This window comes from Erythrolamprus reginae, chromosome 3, assembly GCF_031021105.1.
Source record: "Erythrolamprus reginae isolate rEryReg1 chromosome 3, rEryReg1.hap1, whole genome shotgun sequence".
In the NCBI taxonomy this organism is placed as follows: Eukaryota; Metazoa; Chordata; class Lepidosauria; order Squamata; family Dipsadidae; genus Erythrolamprus; species Erythrolamprus reginae.
Genome location: NC_091952.1, coordinates 197325164 through 197348788, shown reverse-complemented (window position 1 = coordinate 197348788; position 23625 = coordinate 197325164). Strand labels below are relative to the sequence as shown.

At 38.7% G+C, this 23625-nt stretch overlaps 1 protein-coding gene across 7 annotated transcripts in view; it reads right to left on the bottom strand.

Annotated features, from left to right (window-relative positions):
• Positions 1 to 19553, bottom strand: part of PPP4R1 (protein phosphatase 4 regulatory subunit 1) — a 52635-nt gene extending 33082 nt beyond the window's left edge. The window contains exons 1-5 of one of the 7 annotated variants that reach the window (XM_070747532.1): positions 19527 to 19553; positions 18090 to 18134; positions 5839 to 5974; positions 5084 to 5190; positions 1842 to 1984 (exon numbers count right to left, since the gene is read on the bottom strand). In XM_070747532.1, the coding sequence (XP_070603633.1) occupies positions 1842 to 1984; positions 5084 to 5190; positions 5839 to 5897 (309 nt within the window). In that variant the 5' untranslated portion in view covers positions 5898 to 5974; positions 18090 to 18134; positions 19527 to 19553. Of the gene's footprint in view, positions 1 to 1841; positions 1985 to 5083; positions 5191 to 5838; positions 5975 to 17909; positions 18006 to 18089; positions 18135 to 18362; positions 18382 to 18651; positions 19094 to 19526 lie in introns of those variants that run through there. The other 6 variants (XM_070747526.1, XM_070747527.1, XM_070747533.1 and 3 more) reach the window with 6 other exon arrangements.
• Positions 19554 to 23625: the final 4072 nt, after the last annotated feature.

Here is a 23625-nt window from a genome sequence, read left to right as displayed (position 1 = left end):
AGGGGAGGAGGAAAGGAAAGAGCTGTCCTCCTCCTCCTTCCCCTGCTGCGAACCAAGTGGATCTCTGTAACAAATCGGCTTCTCTCTCCGGCTGGAGGCTTCTAAAGCCTGAAGAGAGTTCATGCCGTCCGTAGCTTGCTGGCGGGGCGCCCTCTTGTGGTGATTTGGCGCCCACTTGTGGTGACCCGAGTATAAGCCGAGGTCAGGTTTTTCAGCCCATTTTTGGGGCTGAAAAACTCGGCTTATACTCGAGTATATACGGTAGTTCATGAATGTTTATGCCTTTTAGCAACATTTGCTAGTCTGAAAAGCTGCTACCAGAATTCTTTTGATCTTCAGAGAAGAAAAAAAGGAAAACTACGAAAGCACTCAACAAGATAAAACACTGGTTCACAAATAACAAAATCTTTCTTAATTAGAGATTATTTTTATAAAGCTGTGTTAGCTCCTATGTAAAGATAAAGGCAATATTAATCTTCCAGAACAGGATAGAGAAATTATTAGCTAGCTAAGGATTGCATGGAATAGCAGAGTTGCTATGATGGCAATGTGCAGGTTATGAATTTTTGTCTCCTTATTTTTTTCCTACACAAAACATTTTGAATAAAAAAATCATATTTCCTCTATGCTATTCACATATATTTATCTCCCTGTGCTCCTCAGTCTTCCACCTCTTAGATTTCATATTATTTTAGATGAAAAACTTTGCTCTTTCCTGTTTTACTCATACTTTTCTCTTTCCTTCTAAAATAAAATTCTCCTTCTTTCTCTGAATAATTTAGGGGCAGGCTCAGCATCTCAATTTTTTTAAAAAATCTGGTGGCAGAAATTCAGTAGCACATACATATTCCACACAAAACTTACATTGCCGTCACACGCCCAAATATGATATGTAACTATAAAATGTCCAATGTAGCAGCTGAAAGTTTTCTTTGCCCGAGTCCTCACTTTCTTTCTGCAGCCTCAGATACAGAAAGGATCAAGTGATATCATCGAAGGGCACAGCTGCAATATTTAACTCTTGGGAAGAACTGCTTCCCAAAATGTTATGACGTATAACAATTGATTAATACACAGGGTTATTCAAAAATATTGAATCGATTTTATGACATATTATTATTTATGACATTGTATTATGACGTACTGCCCCCACCCTCCTCGCCTTCCGCAAAGGTCTTAAGACTCACCTATGTCGCCAGGCCTGGGGCAATTAGATCGTACCCCCCTGACCATTAAATGTGATGCATGGTGTGATTGGATTGTCTGATTGAGCAATATACTATAGGGTTTTTAGCTGTAGTTTTTTAATGTACTAGATTTGTTTTGTATCCCAGAGCCTCTGTGTGAGCCAAAAACCAGCTGGACGGCACACACATGCACGTTGGAGCTGAGCTAGGGCAATGACTCGCGTGCCAGCAGATATGGCTCCGCATGCCATCTGTCGCACTCATGCCACAAGTTCGCCATCACTGATATATATCATGTTTACATTTTTAAAAACCTACAAAAATTATGAAACTAGGTATGATGCAAAAGACATCATACAAATAATAATAATAATAATAATAATAATTATTATTATTATTATTATTATTATTTATTAGATTTGTATGCCGCCCCTTTCCGTAGATTCAGGGCAGCTCACAACAATAATAAAACAATGTATAATAAATCTAATAATTAAAAGTCACTAAAAAACCCTTATTAAAAAGTAAAACATACACACAAACATACCATGAATAAACTGTATAGGCCCGGGGGAGATGTCTCAATTCCCCCATGCCTAGCGGGTAAAACAGTTAAATATTTACATGATTTCAACAAGTTTAAAGTAATCTTACTTGATTATTCTGGTCTGCTAGATACCTCACCACAATGGGCAATAAATATTTTGAAAAGGCATAAGGGATTGACGGCCTGTTTTCTTGACAAAACATAGCAATATGAGGCACCTGTTCCATTAACTCAGCTCTTACTGTTGGTTCTATCGATAAAAACACAAAGAAATAAATCATATCATTTGTAAGTTTCATGTTTATATTCATTTGAATATAAATTGCTATCACTTACAGTACATTGCTAGTAAAGGGGTTATAATTAGTCTTATTTAGTTGACAATTAATGAATGTCCTAAAAGGTGTTACTGCCTTATTTTAAAAATAACATATTTTTCCTTCTTTAAAACTCAAGCCACTGATAAATAAAGGGTTTTGATAAATCAAAGTATAGCCAGTTGTCCTATATCTACAAGCTACATAAGATCTCCATTGATCCTTTGGTAGACCTAAATTGAAAGATAGGAAGCTTGGGGCAGAAAGTTCTCTAGATAGTGTATACAGTTTTGAAATATTCAGGATAAAACTAAGATTATTATTCAAACCTTTAGAAGGAAAATATTCAGAAATGTTTCATAAGTCTAGTAATATTTCAAAATATATTGAAGTTAAACCAACACTAAATATCATGTCAAAAAAGAGTACTGGTTATATATCCATCAAGAATAAACATTTTTAAAACAGACTTCAACACCAACATTTTCAGCACAATTTATAAATATAATAATAAATGTACCTATCAACAGGCAGCAGATAAATTACTATAATATCCAAACGATGGTAGCAAATGAAAGGGGGCAGTTTGGCAACTTTCTCCAGGAAATATAAAAAATATCACCTCCAAGAAATACATTATTTTTATTCCATTTGCTGCATCTCAGATAGCAGGGAACCAACTAGAGAAAAGTTTCTGATTAAATGTCTCACTTTACAGGAAGCTTGTTTTGGAAAAGGCTGAGTCTTTTAAGGACTCAGTTCCATTATGTTTAGGTCTTCGAAGGCAAAATCAAACATTTTATATCATACTCATAAATCTATGATAATAAACCAATGAAGCTACTTAACTGAAGATCTGAATTCTTAATCGCCATTTTTAGTTAGTAGCCCAGTGGTTATTACCTATTCTGAAGGTTATTTAAAGCTAGCTACACTTGTTGCATCACAATTAATCCAACCTGGAAAACAAAGCAGAAGCTATCTCTGTTCAGAAAAGTTGACGTTAATGCATCTAGAGGAAAGAATTCCATGGCATAGACCTTTCTTTAGCTCTCTACATGGGGCTACCTTTGAAAAGTGTTCGGAAACTTCAGATCGTGCAGAATGCGGCCACGAGAGCTATCGTGGGGCTTCCTAGATTCGCCCACGTTTCTACAACACTCCGTGGCCTGCACTGGCTGCCGATCGGTTTCCGATCACAATTCAAAGTGTTGGTAATGACCTTTAAAGCCCTTCATGGCATTGGACCAGAATACCTCCGGAACCACCTTCTACCGCACAAATCCCAGCGGCTGATAAGGTCCCACAGAGTTGGCCTTCTCCGGGTCCCGTCAACCAAACAATGTCGTTTGGCGGGCCCCAGGGGAAGAGCCTTCTCTGTGGCGGCCCCGGCCCTCTGGAATCAACTCCCCCCGGAGATTAGAACGTCCCCCACCCTCCTTGTCTTTCGCAAGTTACTCAAGACTCACCTATATCGCTAGGCATGGGGGAATTAAGATATCTCCCCCAGGCTTTCTTATATTTTATGTTTGGTATGTATGTGTTGTATGGTTTTAAATTGTTGGGTTTTTTAAATGTAATTTTATTATTAGATTTGTTCAATTGTTATACTGTTTTTATTGTTGTTGTGAGCCGCCCCAAGTCTTCGGAGAGGGGCGGCATACAAATCTAATAAATTGAATTGAATTGAATGTTCCTTTTTTCTTCCCTTGTGGATTTTATTCCTTTGAAGATGTTCATTATTATATATGTGTACTCCAAATCTGTGAGGTTGAACATATCTGCTCTAAATACATTACCCAGAATCATGGACCACATCTGCCTCACTGCCTACTTGCAGTTTGATGGATAAATATACCAACAAATCTGAAGAACACTCATAGGATCTCTCTCAGGACTCATAGAAGAGACTACAATACAATGTCTAGAAACAATAGCATTCCCACACATACAACCCCAAGTATGGATCTGATATATAGACAACTAGCTAAATACCCGTGCTTCACTACAAAACTATGTGATGGGGCTTGATAAACTGATACTTAAAGCTTGAAAATTAATGAGTAGTTTAAAAAGGGACTGTATTATTTCATTAGAGATAGTAAGCCAAGTTTCTGTCACAGATAAAGATATTACAGTGTTCCCTCGATTTTCGCGGATTCGAACTTCGCGAAAAGTCTATACCACGGTTTTTCAAAAATATTAATTAAAAAATACTTTGCGGTTTTTTCCCCTATACCACGGTTTTTCCTACCCGATGACATCATATATCATCACCAAACTTTCGTCCACCTTTAATAAATATTTTTTAAAATAAACTTTAATAAAGAAACATGGTGAGTAATAATCTAAATGAGTGCTAAGGGAATGGGAAATTGCAATTTAGGGGTTTAAAGTGTTAAGGGATGGCTTGTGATACTGATGATAGCCAAAAATAGTGTATTTACTTCCGCATCTCTACTTCGCGGAAATTCAACTTTCGCGGGCGGTCTTGGAACGCATCCCCCGCGAAAATCGAGGGAACACTGTATTTGCATAGTATAGACATTCAATTTGTCCCTCAGATGAATTGCCCAGGACCTCCCTGTAAAACACCATTTTATATAGAGTTACCTTTGTTATAATAGAAAAGGAACTGCTAACATATTTTCATAAGACTGTCTCTCTCATACAATGATTTCCTCTTCAAAAAGTCTTTTTTACTAGAAGATGTTAGCTATTATTTCTATAGAAAATCAACCACTTCAGGAAATGAAATCTTCATTCCCGAATACATGAACATCCTGTATGGATTCCTTCTAATTTAATGTCCAATTATTATTTTTCATCACAGGTAACGTTTTGAATTTGATTTTATTTGAGCATTTTGACCCTACATTTAACCAGAAAGGTTCTTAGAAAGACTTTCATTCCCTGCATGGCTTCCTGATCAATTAGGCAATTTCATCTTTTCTTAAAGTTTTATTACTTTCTGAATTTCCAAGTCCTTTCTCTTATCATACTGTCCTATAAAAATTGTTCATATTACATACCTGAATCATCTGCTAGCCTACTGACTCTTTCCAATACAGCAATGCAATCTTTCTCATCATCACTCACTTCTTTCAAAGTATCCAACAAACTTCGAGCCACCATTTGCCTACAGCATGAAAAAAAGTAGCTTATTGTAATTTTACTGCATATTATATTATTATATCCTAATTTTTAAAAAAACAAAAAATTTATAGCTTGCCAGCTACTAAATATCTCTAGGTGATCTGCAATCTCACTTTTTTCCTGGCCTTCTTTGTAGATTTTAAATTAGTACATGTTTTCTATTCTGTTCAGACCTTTGCAACAAAACTGAATTTAAGTGGCGTTAATATAGTAATTTTGTTCCCCTAATATGGCACTATTGTACTGCTACAAATATCCCATACAAATGTATAGAACTGCAACTGAGAATTTGTTAAACAACTAAGATCATTTTTATTATACATATATTTCATTATCCTAGACTTATCTTTGTAAATAGAATTCCCCTTCTTTAACCATATATTTTAAAAAGTATTTCAGCTACTATTGTTTAGTTTTTCTGTGATCACAGTAAGAGATTCTTACTAATATAATTTTATATAAATATCATAAAAGTCCTGAAAAAGGGCATATAATCCACAAAATAGAAAAAAAGGTAGATTTTGGTCTACATTTAATTTCTAAATGATATAAAGATTAAATTCCCCCCACACACACACACACAAATGGCACAATAAAATATTTACTCTATTCCTTAGGTTATATACCATACCTATTAAAAATATTCTCGCTTGCAGCGTACTTGTCCAATCTTCCCAAAGGCGTCAACATTTCATCTTGTGAGACAAAGTCCAGGGCTGAAGATACAATAATCGCATCAGGTTCTGAGATGTAGTCATCCACACCAACTATTAGAGACATCAGAAATATTTCTTATCATCATCACATTTCTATAGTTTAAAACAGATGAATACTTAAAGCCTTATGCAATAATATTTCTTAAAACTGAATCTTTCACAATGATTTATCTTTCAAAAGAGGCTTTTGGACAATGATGCAATAACGTTTTGAAATTTACCCTTAATTGTGTTTACTAAGTTATTTCATAAAATAAGTGTCCTTTTAAATAGAAAGATCGTTATGTTTTAAATATACTAAGAACATAATGATGGAGGCACCGGCAGAGAAGGAAAAACCTTTCTTTTGGACAAGGAATTATGACATTCAGATTAATTTTCCTTTCATGCAAATATTGCACTTCATTCTAAAAAAAAAGATCTCCAATATTTCAAATTTCTAAACTTTAAAAAGTTACAGAAATCTTATAATCTTCCTGTAAGGAAACAAGCTACTTACAAAGGACTCTTTAGTCAAATGATAGTCTTTGTTTATAATTCATGTCATACTGAATAAGAAAATCTATAATCATAATTGTGTATTCACCCATTAGAATGACTGAAGATTCCAAAGGCTAGAATCTCAGCTTCATATTTAAGCCAAAACACTGCTTATATGCAAATATTTTTTTAAAAAGCATGATTTCCTTTATACATGAAAAAAATCTAAGGAAATCTATAAAAGCATCAGCTATTATGATGCTCCATGCTTTACATAACTGATGTCAATGCCGTAGTATACACATCAAACCAGTCATACTGGTATTCTATAGAAAATGGGTAAAATAAAGACAATATACCTGTATTTTTAAACTTGTTTTTTTCAAGGATTGGATATCTCAAGGAACAAAATAATATAATCACATGAATTATAAACAGTTAATAAAACAAAGTAGTTTTAAAGATCTTTGTATCAATATTTCTCATAATTCATTTAGCTGAACAATAAAATGTTATTTTTTAAAAAATCCAAATTGCCAATATCATCTGGATTAAAATTTTAATTTTAAAAGAAGACCCCAAGAGGCTTATTTAAATTATAATTTGAGGTTTATTTAAATGTCATTATTCATCTGGAAAATGGTTGAAGTTAAATGAACATTTATAGTGTTTCAATTATATAAAACGAAACATCAACTCTACAGACTGCAATAGGTTTCACATACTCTACAAAGTCAAAGCCAAATAAACCATATTATGACTCAGTCAGATGTATTAAAGAAGCTTAAACATGCTTAAAAGTAGGCACAATATATTTTGAACTAAGCATGAAATGTTTGAGTAACAATAAGGATCAAGAATGACGTTTGAAGTTTTGTCAAAAAATTAGAAAAACTAATAAGGTATTTCAGTGTAAAACTATACAAAGACACTTAACAGCCAGTGGAACAGGATTTAAGTGAGGTCTTGAAGTTTAACATGTGAGAAGGGCACAGATTTGATGACACAATAGTTTTTGAAGTGAGTATAGTGCAATGCAGGAACTGAAGAAACACAGTAGCAGAGCACCACAGAAGCTGAATTATTTAGGGGGAAGGCAAACTTTAAGTATATGAGCAGACAAGAGAATCTGGCAGAAACAGTAAGAACATTAGATTATCAGAGCATGAACCAGAATTTTAGCTGAGAGATCAAAGACATTTGTACACTACTGTGTAAAGGTCTAACTTGAAAATTGATTGAATGTGACAAGCAAAAATAATGAGAAGTTAGAACAGGATGATTAGCAACATCCTCATCACAGGAGGAAAAGTAAATAGTTATTTCTGTCTTGAGAAAACATTATTTGAATTTAAAGCAGTAGTAAGATATTCAAGGATATACCAAACAGGAAAATGCAATGGGAGGGAGGGAAGCGAACTAAGTTACAGAGGTAGAGCAAGTCAAAGTCCTCACTAGATACTTAAGTAGTAAAGAAAATGACAGTATCCCATACTTAAGATAGAAACATGTTTAAAATCAGGCTGTCCTTGGTCTAAGTCACTCATACTACAGAATTCAATTCACCTCTTGCAGAAATTAACAGTATTATTCACAAAATCTTTTGAAGATAAACACAATCAGGCACATGAGCTATCTATTCTATTTAAATCTGTATCCTATAGGCTAAAACTTATTTCTCATAAAAAGGGAAAATAATTAATTACAAACAATTACAAGTTTACATTTGTAAACCATCCCATTCAATAGTTAGGCTATGCAGACAATTTAACTAGAACCACTGCTTCTTCTTGTGTCAACTTGCACATAGAACACAGTATCAATGTACCTTTACAACACAGAACCAAAAAGGGACTGTGTTTGTAAGCAAAATGCCACATCAAATAAGCTGCAGAGTTATATAGCACTGTGTAATCCTTAATGCAGTGTGTAAAAAGCATAATATCTATGCTCATTCAAAAGAAGTGTCCTGCTATATCAATCAAAGACTTCTCAGGTCCTTCATTCTATTTCCCAGTCCTTAACAGATATGAGAGGAGTCTGTAAGTATACCAGCACTCTCTTCCTATTCTCTGGAATCTGGTAATGAAAGGCCTACTGTTTTTAATACTGTAAATATGCACTGATAGCCTTATCTCCATATATTGTAGATGTGTCTTTATAGTCTCCTCTCTGTAAGCAACAAAAAGAAATAGTAAGCAAAATAAATGCACAGACATGAGAGGGGAAAAAATTAGATGCAAATGGCGTAAACAGTTGTGCTTCTTATTTCTGCAACATCAATTTATCAATTCAAATGCTTCTCATTTCTACCATATCATTTTATCAATTCATATATTGTATTTCTCCCTAAGTATTTCCAATCACTTTCAAAGCATAAACAGATGGATCACATCTTTAGGAATCAATTCCACAGGTTAAATATATGCTTTGTGATGATTATTTCTTCTTGACAGTAACCTGAGTTTCTACAATTACAGTAAGCGAAAAAATGTCTACAACTGTGTAACTAGCATATGATCACTTCAGTGTTCTAATCTAAAAAGTCCAAACACTGTCTGCAAGCTTCATTTGAAACGATGAGCCAGAATTCTAAACTACAAGTTAATTAGCAGTGTACTACTGCACGCTATCAGTTCTTCTTGCCAATGGATAGCAATCTGTGTGTTTGTGTGTGTTGTTTGTTTTCCTGCATTAGGTGACCCAGCAACTCTAGCAAAGAACACATCATAGCAATGAGTTTTAAACAATTCTGATGTCATTCCAACTGAAGTTTGCCATTGTAACCTAAGTTTATAGAGAAGCACTTCCAGTATTGAATCACTTTATGGAATTTTTTCACAATGGTTCCCTACTGCAGAATATAATTTAGTAAAAGAGAAGGACAGCATTAGACAGAGCATTCCAAGTGCATCCACACCACAATTATTAAAAAGCAAGGATATAGTTTACTTCCAATCTCTTTCCAAAAACTGAATTTGTTTTACAGTAGCTACACATTATATCAACGGTTTCACTAAGTAGGTTTTTCGCAAAATCTAATGCTAGGAAGATAGAATACTAGGGTTATTTATTTTGATGTGCATTATTTTAAAATACTAAGACAGCATATTTGCACAGTGGGACTTCCAGTTGCTCTCTGGCACAGATGTTGAGGGCTTTGGAAATTCTTTGAAGAGCTTCACAATGTCTTTTTAGCTTTTTAAACTAATTCTTAATGCTTTACAGAATCATCCCAATGAGGGGAAATTTGTAATACTAGAAATGAAACCTTCCAGCTTAGTCTGTTTCTTAAAAACTAATGATACACCTGATGTACATTATTAAGTCACAATATTTCAATTTTTTTTTAAAAAAAGTTAGGTCTTCAAGTTAAATTGATTTCTGCTGAAACTATGCTTTTTCTTGGCAGCAATATAGAAATGGTTGCCATTGTCCTCTCTGCGCTATTTCTTTCAGAAACCATTTGCAAATGCCTTCTTTCCAGACTAGACTACAAAGATGTGGATCTTGGTGATCTTCTACTAATGTACTAAGTGGGTCCCATTCTGCTTAGCTTTTTCCAGATCATAACAGATTTATCAAATCCGCTAGCTTCTGTAATTTCAAAGCATTTCCAATAATTTTAATAAAACAAATCCTATATAAAAAATTGGAATTCATTTAAATTTGTATTTTCAATTTTACAAGTCCTCATTTCATTTAAATCTATATTTTTACTTCAGTCATTTTGAGCTGATGTTTAAAAAAGCTATTTTCACATATAAATGCCATCTATAAATCTAACATGGCTTAAATTAAGACTCACATTAATGGAAACAAAATGATGTCAATCAGTGGTGCATTATGAGTTAAACATGATGCCATAAAGCTATTTCACCTGCTTCTTTGAGATTTATAGACTCTTTTAAGACTTATTTACAAAGAATATGAGGAAACCTGGCATCAGCTTCTCAGTTTCTACATAACTCACAACTAAAGCTAAGATATATTCAATAGAAAACTGAAGGAAACATAGTAGTCCGCATTTATTAATTCATTTATGTCTCACATCATTCTATATCTTTTATCAAAAGGGCAAATTTGTATTTGTTTTTGTACATAACTTTCTATAAAAATACCAAGGCATGAAATGCTGTACAATAAAACTAAAACTAAAGCTAAAACAAAAGCATTTAATTACTTTACAGAAATTGTAAACATTTTTGAAAATCCAGTTACAGAGAAGTCTTACAAAATACCCTCTATTTCCAAAAAGGTGGTTGATTCTGATTCTTTTATGTGTACGCCATCAGAGGAATCCCCTTCAGCCATTTTGATTACACTACCAATCTAACAAGGTTTCTCCTAATACAGTCTTCTGGCAAGAGGAAGTTTGTAGCAAGTAAAAAAAAGTGTTTCCATTATTGTATTTTTTTGAGTGAACAATGGAAAGATGAAATTCCCAACATTAACTCTTTTCATATAGATAAGTATTCTGGTTGTCTCCACATGCTTTCTTATTTGTACTCCAGCACTATAGTAGAGATGTAAATCAGTTTTTTTTGTTACTGACTTAATGGTAGCTACATCATAATGGGATCCCTGATGCAAGGTTAGGCCTTTTTTGCATTATCATGAATTGCTAATAGTTTTCCATGCCTATGTTCATAAAGATTTGTAAACCATTTAAGTCTACTTTGAAGCAAAAGGGAACAAAAAAATTAATGAAATATTTCTTTTAAGAAAAATGATCATTTATTAGAAAGGTGATTGTTTGGAAAAATGATACTAATATGATTGAAACTTTAAAAGTTGCTAAGTAATTTTTTCAAGGGATTTTTTCAGATAAGTCAACAATTCAAGCATATTTTACTTGGCTAATAATTTTTCAGTATTATATTTAATGCTTTTTATTTAAATATGTTTAAACCACTATTTTTCTGTTCAAATATCTTAGTTCAATTTAGCACAGATTAGTTTAATGCTTTGCATATAGAAACAGCTTTTGAGATATTTATACACTATAAGATATTAATGTATTAGAGATTATTATTGTTGTGAGCTGCCCCAAGTCCTCGGAGAGGAGCGGCATACAAATCCAATAAATAAATAAATACATTATTAAACAGCTATAATGAACATGATGGAAAATCATTTAAAGTACTGGAAATTTCTCCTATTTTCACAGCACTATGTTAATTAGTACTTATTTCATGACAATAAATCAATATTTTTATAATGAAAACATGAAATAAGCCAGAATGTTAGTGTATTTTTAACTGCAAGATTTCTAATTTCAGTTTTGGAAAAAAAAAATACAGTATAAAATGCTAAGATTTTATTATCTTGCTGCAGTGTCTCTGAAAGTTTTATCCATATTCATCTTTGCATACGTTCCATTCTGACATAAGTATTTCTAAAAAAATATAGGCAAGTACTGCTGGAGATATACTGTATTCCTGAACTTGATTTGAACTTTTGACCAGAGAGGTATCAGCTTTAAAATGGGAAGTCATTCAAAAGGTATTTGCATAAACAAGAATGAAAAAAACTTTCAATATTTATTAAAGGAAAATCAATGTAATAGTCCACAAGATTGCAGGGAAAATGCTAACCAATGGTTATATAAACAAATTAGCTATTGAGGTACCACTGTATTTCTATCACAGATTGATATACTATTACATTCAAAATGGCAATTATATTAACCTTGAAATTCAAGTACAGTCATACCTCTACTTACGAACTTAATTCGTTCCGTGACCAGGTTCGTAAATAGAAAAGTTCATAAGAAGAAGCAATTTTTTCCATAGGAATCAATGTAAAAGGAAATAATGCGTGCAAATCCATCCCAAAACTCACCGTTTGCTTCCCCCCGCTTGCCAGCGCCGCTGGGATGCTCCACCTCCGGACTTCTGTTGCCAGCTGAAGCACCTGTCATTCTGCTGCAGGGATTCCCTTTTGCTTCCCCTGCTGGGAATCCCTGCATTTCGTGTTTGCCATCCATCTGAAGCGCCTGTCATTCTGCTGCAGGGATCTCCCTTTGCTTCCCCCCGCTTGCCGGCGGTACTGGGATGCTCCCCCTCTGGACTTCCGTTGCTGGCCGAAGCACCTGTCATTCTGCTGCAGGGATTCTGCTGCACTCCCAGCGGGGGGAAGCAAAGGGAGATCCCTGCAGCAGAATGACAGGTGCTTCAGATGGATGGCAAACATGAAATGCAGGGATTCCCAGTGGGGGGGGGAGCAAAGGGAGATCCCTGCAGCAGAATGACAGGCGCTTCAGCCGGCAATGGAAGTCCAGAGACGGAGCATCCCAGTGGTGTCGGCTCGGGTTCGTAAGTAGAAAATGGTTCATGAGAAGAGGCAAAAAAATCTTAAACACCAGGTTCGTATCTCAAAAAGTTTGTTACTAGAGGCGTTCGTAAGTAGAGGTACCATTGTACAATATTCAAGTTCAGCTATAGAGTTTAGCATTTTTTCATTGTTGTTCCTAAATAATGAATTAATTGCATAATAATTTGGGCTGAAAATTCAGAAACTTTAGAATGGTTCAAGAAGAATATAATTATCAAAACTACAATGCAAACTACGCAATAGTACATAATATGTGTAATCTATTTACAAATAATAGTGGATCTCATTCCCGTCTTTATAACTATTATACAAAATTAGGTATGTTGTAAATCCTATTCAGTTGTTTTCCTGACAAATCTTAAAATCATCTAATGCTCACAAAAGTTAATAAAATTAATGTTCTTTGTCTCTGTAAAAAGTATATAATGGAAAACATGCAAAATAATTTTAGAGTACAACTTTCAAATGAAAAAGAACTTAGCCTTTTTCCCCCCCTAAGGCATGAAATGCCACACTTAGGAACACAAAAGTATTTTGAATATTGAATTCTAGGCTAAAATACTGACCAATCAGTCTCTACTAGGAGATCCACTTATAATATGCTATTCAATTTACTGGCATCATCAGTGCCTCACTTATGTCCAGGTAAAGATTCTACCTTTATACATAAATCTCTGAGTACACATAAAGTATTTTGATGAACATTTCTATAGCCTCTGTATAGAGGGCCAAGACAGCTGCGCTACTCAAGAAGCACACAGGGTGCAAGTTTCAGAATAAAACATGTAAGAACAAGAAATAATGTGTTCTCAGTTGAAGAACTTGGCTCAAAGATGACTTTGACAGGAAATGAAGCTAATATAGATTTCAAACACGTGAAACACTAGTTAAAAAATACTCCTCTTTGATTTTCCCACTGTAACTCTAATAATCAAGAAAGTAAAGGCATGAAAGCTCATACGACAAATGCCACTTTCATGGGTTAGCAAAGGAAGAGAGAAAACAACCCCGTGAATATTAATGTGAATTCAGCTGTACAAGATGAATGCTAAAACATTGTTTACAATTAGAAAGCAACTTACTTTCTCCTAAAATTGCCCTTACAAATTAGAAAATTTGCAAGATAAACTCTGCTATACTGTAATTCAATTTAAAAGTTAATGGCCAGGAAATAATTACATACAAAGTATGTCTTCAGACAGATGGCATTGGAGTCACTCAAAAAAGATGTTATAATGAACAGTATCAAACTGTGTTTACATTATTAGTTCATTTTTCCATTATATCAAGGATCTCTCTTAGTGTCTATTAAGACCAATACAGTGATTCCCCCGGGTATTGCGATCCCGATCATTGCGAAACGGCTATATGGCGATTTTTCAACCCGGAAGTCAAAACACCATCTGCGCATGCGCGCCCTTTTTTCTATGGCCACGCATGCGTAGATGGCGCCGGGCAGATCAGCTGCTGGGCGGCTTCCCTGGGTCTTCCCCCTCTTGCTGGCGGGAGGGCGAGCGGCGGGCATCAGCGAGGAGTTTCCCCACCGCCCACGCAAACTCCTCGCTGCTGCCGCGCCCGCCGCTTGTCTTGTCCGCCGCCTGCCTGCCCGCCGCGCGCCCGCCCACGCCGTTCGCTCGCGCCGCTTCCCAGCTGAGTCCTGAAGCGAATTGGCTTCAGGACTCAGCTGGGAAGCGGCGCGAGCGAACGGCGTGGGCGGGTGAAGGGCGGGCGAGCGAGCGGCAGCGAGGAGTTTGCGTGGGCGGTGGGGAAACCCCAATCTTCGGCTCCTCGCTGCTGCTGCGGAAGTAAAAACACCATCTGCGCATGCGCAGATGGTGTTTTTACTTCCGCAGCGCTACTTCGCGACAAACCGGTCATTGCGAGGGGTCCTGGAACGGAACCCTCGCAATGATCAGGGGACCACTGTATACTCAACCTATGCTTGCTAAGCCCTGTTCCTGTCAATCATTGAAACAAATAAAAGATTCTTTTTAAAATAATTAATTGATGTTCTGCACAGCTAATCAGACAATTTTATAGGAGGGGAAATTTTTAAGTTCCTACAATTTCTACTTTTTAAAATAAATGCCCAGACTTTTCCAAAACATAAAGGCTAATTGAGGGGATTATAATAAGTACTGGTTGAATAACACACAATACAGTAGTACCTCTACTTAAGAACTTAAGTAGTTCCATGACCAGGTTCTTAAGTAGAAAGGTTTGTAAGTAGAATCAATTTTTCCCATAGGAATCAATGTAAAAGCAAATACTAATGCGTGCAAACCCATTAGGAAAGTAATAAAAGCTCGGAATTTTTTTTGGGGGGGAGGAGGAAAAAGAGGAGGAGGACAGTCCCTGCCGAAGGAAGAAGGTGAGGTGAGGTGATTTAAAAAAATCCCAAACTTTAAGGCTTAAAAAAAAAAAAAGAGGGACTCTGAGGCAAGGAGCAGCATGCACCTCCCATACACCCGGCGCGAGGGTGCCTCCCATATATTGGGCCACAGAGAGAAACCCAGGTGGGCAAGAGAGGGAAACCTCCTGCTCCTTTGACCGAAAGGCGGCTGCTGCTGCTACCTGCTTCCTCTTCCTTCCCATGCTGAAGGGCTCCCCTCTCCTCTCTCTCTCTCGCTTTGTAGCTGCTGCCTTTTCTTCACTGTGGTGACTCCTCGGCTTGGCTGAAACCGAGTTGATCCAGCCAGGACGAAGCACCCCCTTTTGCCTTTCCACGCCCAGATGCTACGGGAGGCAATTTTGCGCCGGGTGTGTGGGAGACAGCGCAAGGAAGTCACCACAGCGAAGTGGTTTATTCCCTCTCCAAGTGTCCAGAGAAAGGAAAATGCTTTGTTCGCTCTGGACTGCCAAAGCCTCCTTAAGCACCACTGAAAGGCTCCTCTGGCAGCCAGGAAAAATCCGAGATGGCTGGGATTATAGGGGGATTGGCAGGAAGATGGCCGGGCCTTCGTACCGCTCTCAAATTTCCTGGGAAATTTTTCTGAGCTCGGGTTCTTAAGAAGAGGCAAAAAAATCCTGAACACCTGGTTCTTATCTAGCAACGTTCTTAAGTAGAGGTGTTCTTAAGTAGAGGTACCACTGTACTATAGAGCCGTGATGACAAACCTACGGCACTGGTGGCACATGTAGCCATATCAGAGGGCATGTGAGTCTTTGTTTCAGCTCCAGCGCGTATGTGCGTGCTGGCCAGATGATTTTCAGCCTTGGAAAAGGCCGTTTCGTCCTCCAGATGTTTCAGGAAAGTTTCCCTGAACCCCAGAGGCAAAAAAAATCCCCCAAAGGACAAACTGGAAGTTTGGAAAAACACACTTCCAGTTTGCCGTTGTGCTGTTTTTTGCACTCTGGAGGGTTCAGAGTAGCTTCCTCAAGCCCCAAAGTGCAAGAAACAGCACAATGGCAAATTGGAAGTGTGTTTTCCTGAACTTCAGGTTTGCCTGTTTGGGCATTTTTTTCATCTACCAGGCTTCAGAAAGGCCTATGCACATGCATGGTGTGTGTGTGCATGTGGGTATGGGAGGGAAGGGGTGGGGACACGGGCACGCATGTTAGCACACACACACACCTTTTGGCATATGAACCAAAAAAGGTTTGCCATCACTGCTATAGAGCTATCTTGTTGTTTTGTCTTCTGAGATTTCATATTTCATTAGCCAGATTCAAAATGAATCTGATACTGTTCAAATGGACAAGCCCTCCTGCATGGCAGCCTTTTAAATAAAGCTTCTATATCATGATACCAAAATGCCAAATGCACACATTGACTTTTAAAAGTTCAAATCTCTGTGGCATAATTCATATTTTCCAAATCTGATAGATAATAAATAATAACCTTCATATGAATTGTACTGTAACACCCATAATTCCCTACCATCCCAGAATTATATAACCTCTGGCCAAGCATATCATGAAAATAAATAAGTTGGGAAAGGCTCCAAAGTTCCATGGACTTTTTAACAGATCACACTTTTCCAGAAATTAATAGAATACGCTAAACTACACAGACAATGCAAATACAACTTATTTCAAACACTTATAACTGTTTTTAAGTAAATACATTTCTTGTATGAATTGTAGTCCTTCTAACTGGTAGCAAGTCTCAGAAGGAAATCCCTTCTACCCCCACCCAACTGCAAACCATCACCAGATTTAAAATAGAAATTAACTTGCATTTTTTCTGAAACAGAAGCAAAACATAATGCAATGCAAATAAATATTTATTTGAACTGCTGGACATCCCCCTTTTCTGTACATCCCATGCTGTGCATCACCCCAGATTTGTTACTTAAGCTTTCTATATCTCTCCTGAGTAGATTTGGGGTACATAAAGAATTATTTCTGTCTGCACTGTAGAAGCAGTTATTGTATCCAGAAAACTACACTGCTCAAAAAAAATAAAGGGAACACTTAAACAACCCAATATAACTCCAAGTAAATCAAACTTCTGTGAAATCAAACTGTCCACTTAAGAAACAACACTGATTGACAATTTGACATGCTGTTGTGCACATTCAGAACAAAGTATTCAATGAGAATATTTCATTCATTCAGATCTAGGGTGTGTTATTTGAGTGTTCCCTTTATTTTCTTGAGCAGTATATTTAGCTGAATATTATTCAAGGTGAAAGACAACTATCACACTTTTAAACAGCAAACTGTTCTTCACTGCATCAACTAGCCCAATACAGGCCACCTCAGTCAAGGGATGAATTAAACATATAAACATTGTAACAAGGAAAACAATCAATTCCTGTATTCCCACGTTCAGCCAACTTCAGTGTCAAGAAATAAAAACAACTCCCTTCAAAGGCAGGAGTAAGTAAAGTGGAAGCTCAGAAGCACATGACCTACAACCCATTCATCAAAAGGCTAGCAAAACCATGTTATTTAAACCCAACCAACCCATCAAGTTCAGAGCATTCCCCATTCTCGGCTTCAGATAATTTTTGCAAGCCCTACAGTACGTCTAAATGCCCTCAAATAGAGAAAGAGCTGAGCTTGGCTACTTCCTCCCACAATGCAACTTGGGCTCGCCTTGACGATTTCAAGCAAATCCTCCATCCAATTCACAGAGAAAGCCACATTTTAAAAAAGAGGTCAACAATACTCCTCTGCCTCTCCCCCCCACCCTTCCCCTCCGTATTGCATCCAAGGCACCAACCGCGCTTGAACAGAGATGGGTTCCCTCTCCCCATTTCTTTCTCCAGAATCGGGGGTACCCAGAGTTTCCGGGTGAGAAGGAAGTGGGCCCGCCCCCCGGCCCTCCCCAGTTAGCAAGGCAGAGCTGGGAGGGCCTTCCATGTGCAAAGGGGGAAGGCGGCGGCGGCTGAGGGATACTCACATCCGTCTATCTCCTCCTGAACGTCCTCCTGGAGCAGCGACAGATCTGGGCAGGCGGATTAAGACAAAACAAAAGACAGCGTGAATCCCCGCCGAGGGACTCCTTCCGCGCGGCGCCCGTTCCCCCCTCCCTTCCCCAAAACCTCATTACGAGCTCCTTTTGGCACCCGAGCCCACGCACTTCGCCCCCTCCTCACAGTCACACACTCCGAGGGAAGAGAGACGGAAGAGGGGACGCCTCCCTCCGCCAACAAATCCCACAAGCCCTTCCTACCTCATCGTGATTGAGAAACGCGAGCGAGCCGCGGTTTTTCTCCTCTTCAAAAGAAGGGGGGGAAACAAGCCACCCCACACTTTCACCGTAGTTGCACAGGCGCACACACCCCGTGCAACTCGGGCGGAGAGGGCCTCCCCCCACCCCGAGATATCCCACCCAAATCGGGGAGTCTTTCTCTCTCTCTCAGGCGCCGCTTCTTTTCCTTTTTGAGACTTGTTTCGAGGAGGGGGGCTCTCGCAACGGGACTGCGGGGCGAATGGGGAGTTGGAAGGGAGGTGCTACCTACCCGCCATGTTCCTGTAAACCTCCCCGCGCGGTTCCAGGAGCTACATTTAACCGCGACAGGGCACCAAGAAAGCGAGGGCTGAGGGGGGAAAAAAGACGGCTGGCTTGAGGCCTTTGGGCCCAGGCGCGTTTCCGGGCGTCCCCGGGAGAGTCTCACACTGAGCGAGCCAGAGAGGGAGGGGTCTGAGTCGGACACAAACGGTTGCCCCCGCCTCCGCCAGGGAGGGAAAGACAGGCGGGCGGGCGAGCCTGCCTCAGACAAGCTGAGCAGCTATGTTTTCCACCTTCGACTGACTCACACCGCAGCCTCGAGAGCTGCCTGAGCCGGGCGCAGCCCTGTAAGAGCGGTTTATCCCGGCCGGACAGGCCCAGCCGGAATCGGTAGTGCGGAATGAATGGCCTTTTTAGCCCGCTCGGGAGGAGAAAAAGCCACATGGCACATTGGCGCGCCCCTCCCAGAAGGTCCGTCTCTTCTCCTCAGAGTGGCTTCGCTTGAGTCGGACCCGACCTTGCCGCCACGCCACCCTCCCCAGTCTCCCTTCAAATTGGTTGAAAGACATGAAATTTGAGATGCTCGTCTCTATGGCCCTGGCAGGCAATGGCCCCGTTTTATAGTTGAGCTTGAAGATTGTTAGTTAGGTGTCCTTTACACACTTCCTTGGATCAGACGCTCGTTTCCCCCAACCCTGGCGAGCGCGTGTTCTCTTGGCATTGTTCGTGCTGTCGCTGACTTCATCTTTCTCTTCCCGAATGCTTTTAAAGCTCTATCTAGGTTACCTTAGAAGCTTTTTTATTATGTAGCACCATTTTCCTAGGTAGAATATTCTGCATTAAATTTTAACTAACAATAAATTGGAAGGATAAAATGGAACTCACTATTTTAACTGTAGGTGACCCCTTTGGTTTATAAGGTGGCAAATGGAGCTATTGATGTCTGGCACAGCAATGAATAGATTAAACCATTATGATGTCATTCTATGAAGAACTACCTTTCAGAATTGGTGTCACAATGCAGCAAATTCATGCTTTTATCTTATCTCTTGGCAGTGTAAGAAATTGTACAAAAAATTAATCTGAAACTATGGCTTGGAATGCAAACTACTATGTCAAGGAAAGACATATTATTAATAAGAATCCTTAGGCTCATATACAAGTACGCTGAGGTTGAAGAGAAAATAACTTGATGGGAAAATAGCTGCTATAGCCTAATGGTCAGAAATATTGTCAGATAAGAGTTCCCTGGTTTAAATTGTACAGGATTAAAGCATTAAAGTGTCATTAAACCTGGACTTCAGCACATGTTTGCCTGGTGTGCCAGTTGCAGGCCTATTTGGACAGGGAGTCTCTTCTCACAGTCACACCCTCATCACCTTGAGGCTCAATTACTGCAATGCGCTCTACTTGGGGTTACCCTTGAAGAATGTTCGGAGATTTCAATTAGTCCAGCATGCAGCCACGAGAGCCATGTTGGGCATACCTAGGTACTCCCATATCAATCCAGCACTCCATGAGCTGCACTGGCTGAGATCGGTCTCTGAACACAAGACGTTGACCTATAAAGCCTTACATGGCATGGGATTATTTATGGGACTGTTTTCTGCTTCATGTGTCCCAGCGACTGGTTTGTGACCAGAATCAGCCTTCTCCAGGTCCCATCAACCAAATAATGTGGACTGGCAGGTCCGCAGGGAAAAGCCTTCTCTGTTGCAGCTCTGGTCCTATGGAACCAAGTCCCCCTGGAGATTCGTACTGCCCCCAGTCTCCTCACCTTCCAAAAGGCGTTAAAAACAAATTTATGCCGACAAGCCTGGGGCCATGAGCTATAGTTCTGCTCCGGCCAGTAGTATGAATGAGGGATAATTGATTGTTTTACGTTGGGTTTTTATTGTTACTTTTTAAAAATGTTTTAACTGTATTGTATAATTTTTATCATACTAAACAATGTTGTTTGGCTGGACCCAGGGGAAGAGCCTTCTCTGTGGTGGCCCCGACCCTCTAAAACCAGCTCCCCCAGTGATTAGAATTGCCGCCACCCTCCTTGTCTTTCGTAAACTCCTTAAAACCCACCTCTGCCGTCAGGCATGGGGGAATTGAGACATCTCCCCTGGGCCTATACAGTTTATGCATGGTATGCTTGCGTGTATGTTTTGCTTTTTAATAAAGGGTTTTTAGTGACTTTTAATTATTAGAATTGTTATACATTGTTTTATTACTGTTGTGAGCCGCCCCGAGTCTACGGAGAGGGGCGGCACACAAATCTAATAAATAATAATAATAATAATAATAATAATAATAATAATAATAATTAATTGTTTATATTTTATCCTGTAAGCCACCCTGAGCCCACGAGGAGAAGGGTGGCCTATAAATCTAATAAATAAATAAATATGGCCACATTAATGTGCTATTTTTCTTTTCTGCAGCAAAATATGCTGGCATAAAATTTGCTGCTTCAGTTGCTAGTTCTGTTCTGTTACAATAATGACCTGATAACTATTGCTATCCTTACTGTTTTAATGGACAACACTTTAAAGAAAAGGATTGGTGGAGGCCTCCACCATGCATCACTTGCCAATAGAAAAGGGGCACCAATCACTGTCTAATGTGAGATAAACTAGTATAGAGAAGTGCTTGATGTTAGCTTGCTTAGCCATCTATCAGGTTGTCTAATTAATAGGTTGCAGACCCCAATGTGCTCAGTGTCTATGCTGTGTCAGATTATAAATCTGGCATTCTTGTGAAAGAGCTAAATCTGTGTCCAAATAACTGGCAAGTTGTAGGCATGGAAGCGGATAGGGATGGAGAGAGAGCAGGAGAGAACGATTAATAATGAACACGTTCCATCTGGTAATGCTGCAAAGGCATGCAACTGTTGGCAAAGAACAGTATCAGGAATTAGACCAAAGTTTAAAAAAATACACCGTTATGTATACAGCAGAAAATATATAATATACAGTACTTTGATGGCAGAACCAGGCACAGACAACAGTAAGAAGCTGACTGTCTCTTCTAGTTTATATCAAACTTTGTAACATAGGACTAGCCCTTTCTTTAAAAAGCACTATTTTAAAAAATAGATATACTGTAGTTCTTTTTCAACATGATAAGCATGAAATTCTTATTTAAAAAACAGGTGCAGCTGTCTTTAAAAAGATGAAACCAATATTTATAAAAAGGCTGTATTGTCTTATTAATGTACCAGAAAGTGCCTGGCAGACATCACTGGTAGATGCCTTTGCGGAAGCCACCTACTTGCCTACCCCCTTAGCTGATGCAAAGATGGCTATGAGGATAATTCTTAGAGATCATAAGAAAGGATGTGCCTTCAGAAATTTAAATTGGTCAGTAGGAGCTGGGCAGCCCTTACATCTCACAATATTACATCATCAATGAAAAATATTAGATATACCATTTTCTTATTGGCAAAAAGTGCATTGGGAAAAAAGGCAAACACTACTTTAAAATAAGAATACGGTAGTTAAAAATGTACTTCAATTTTAGCATAGAAATGAAATAAAGGCAATGTTATAAAGGCATAGTATAATGAAAATCAGTAGTGAGATAATGTTTATCCTCCAATTGCAATTATAAGGATAAATCAAGGGTAGAACTTAAATGAAATTTTGAAGCTAATATGTAAGGTAAGGTTTATGTTATAGATCAGCTAATAGTCTCACCAGCTTCTAATCTATGATATAGAGACAATAATACAGTGGTACCTCTACTTAAGAACACCTCTGCTTAAGAACTTTTCTAGATAATAACCGGGTATTCAAGATTTTTTTGCCTCTTCTTAAGAACCATTTTCTATTTAAGAACCCGAGCCCGGAAAAAATTCCCAGGAAATTTGAGAGCAGCACGAAGGCCCGGCCACTTCACTTCCATTCCCCCTTTAATCCTGGCGGCTTTTCTGGGCTGCCAGAGGAGCCTTTCGGTGGCGCTTAAGGAGGTTTTGGCAGTCCAGAACGATTGGAGTATTTTCCTTTCTCTGGGTGCTTGGAGAGGGAATAAACCACTTCACTGTGGTGACTCCCTCACGCTGCCTCCCAAACACTGGCATGAGATTGCCTCCCGGAGCGTTTGGGCATGGAAAGGCAAAAGAGGGCGCTTAGCCCTGGCCGAATCAACTCGACTTCAGCCAAACCAAGGAGTCACCACAGTGAAGGAAAGGCACCGGCTACAGAGTGAGTGAGAGAAGAGGGGAGCCCTTCAGCATGGTTAGGAAGAGGAAACAAGTAGCAGCAGCAGCCGCCTTTCAGTCAAAGGAGCGGGAGATTTCCCCCTCACCTCCCTGAGTTTCTCTCTCTGGTGCAGTGTATGGGAGGCAGCCGTGCGCTGGGTGTATGGGAGACACGTGCTCCTCCCCACTGCGTCAGAGTCCCTCTTTTTTAAAAAAAGACTTGGATTTTTTTGATTCCTCTCACCTCACCTTCCTCCTTCAGCAGCGACTGTCCTCCTCTTCCTCCTCCTCCTCCTCCCACCCAAATTCCAAGCTTTTATTTCTTTCCTAATGGGTTTGCACGCATTGTTTGCTTTTACATTGATTCCTATGAGAAAAATTGTTTCTACTTAAGAACTTTTCTACTTAAGAACCTGGTCACGGAACGAATTAAATTCTTAAGTAGAGGTACCATTGTACTGGATTACAATCTATAATATGGATAAAATGCTTATTAACCAAAGTTACAATGGCCAATGTACAAGAGTCCTTGGAGAGGGGCTGCATATAAATCCAATAAATAATAATAACAATGGGAAACCCCTCCCAAAGGTATTTGCATCCGAGTTCTGACATTCCAAGGGCTAGGCCTCCTCTGTAGTCATGTGACCTCATTTCAGGGTCTTGGCAACTGGCCCACATTTACAACCATTTGCAGTGTCTTACAATCATGACATCACATTTTATGATATTTTTGCCAAAAACTGCCTTTACTTTCAGTTTTCAGCAAAAATATCTCATTGCAAATGATTGAGT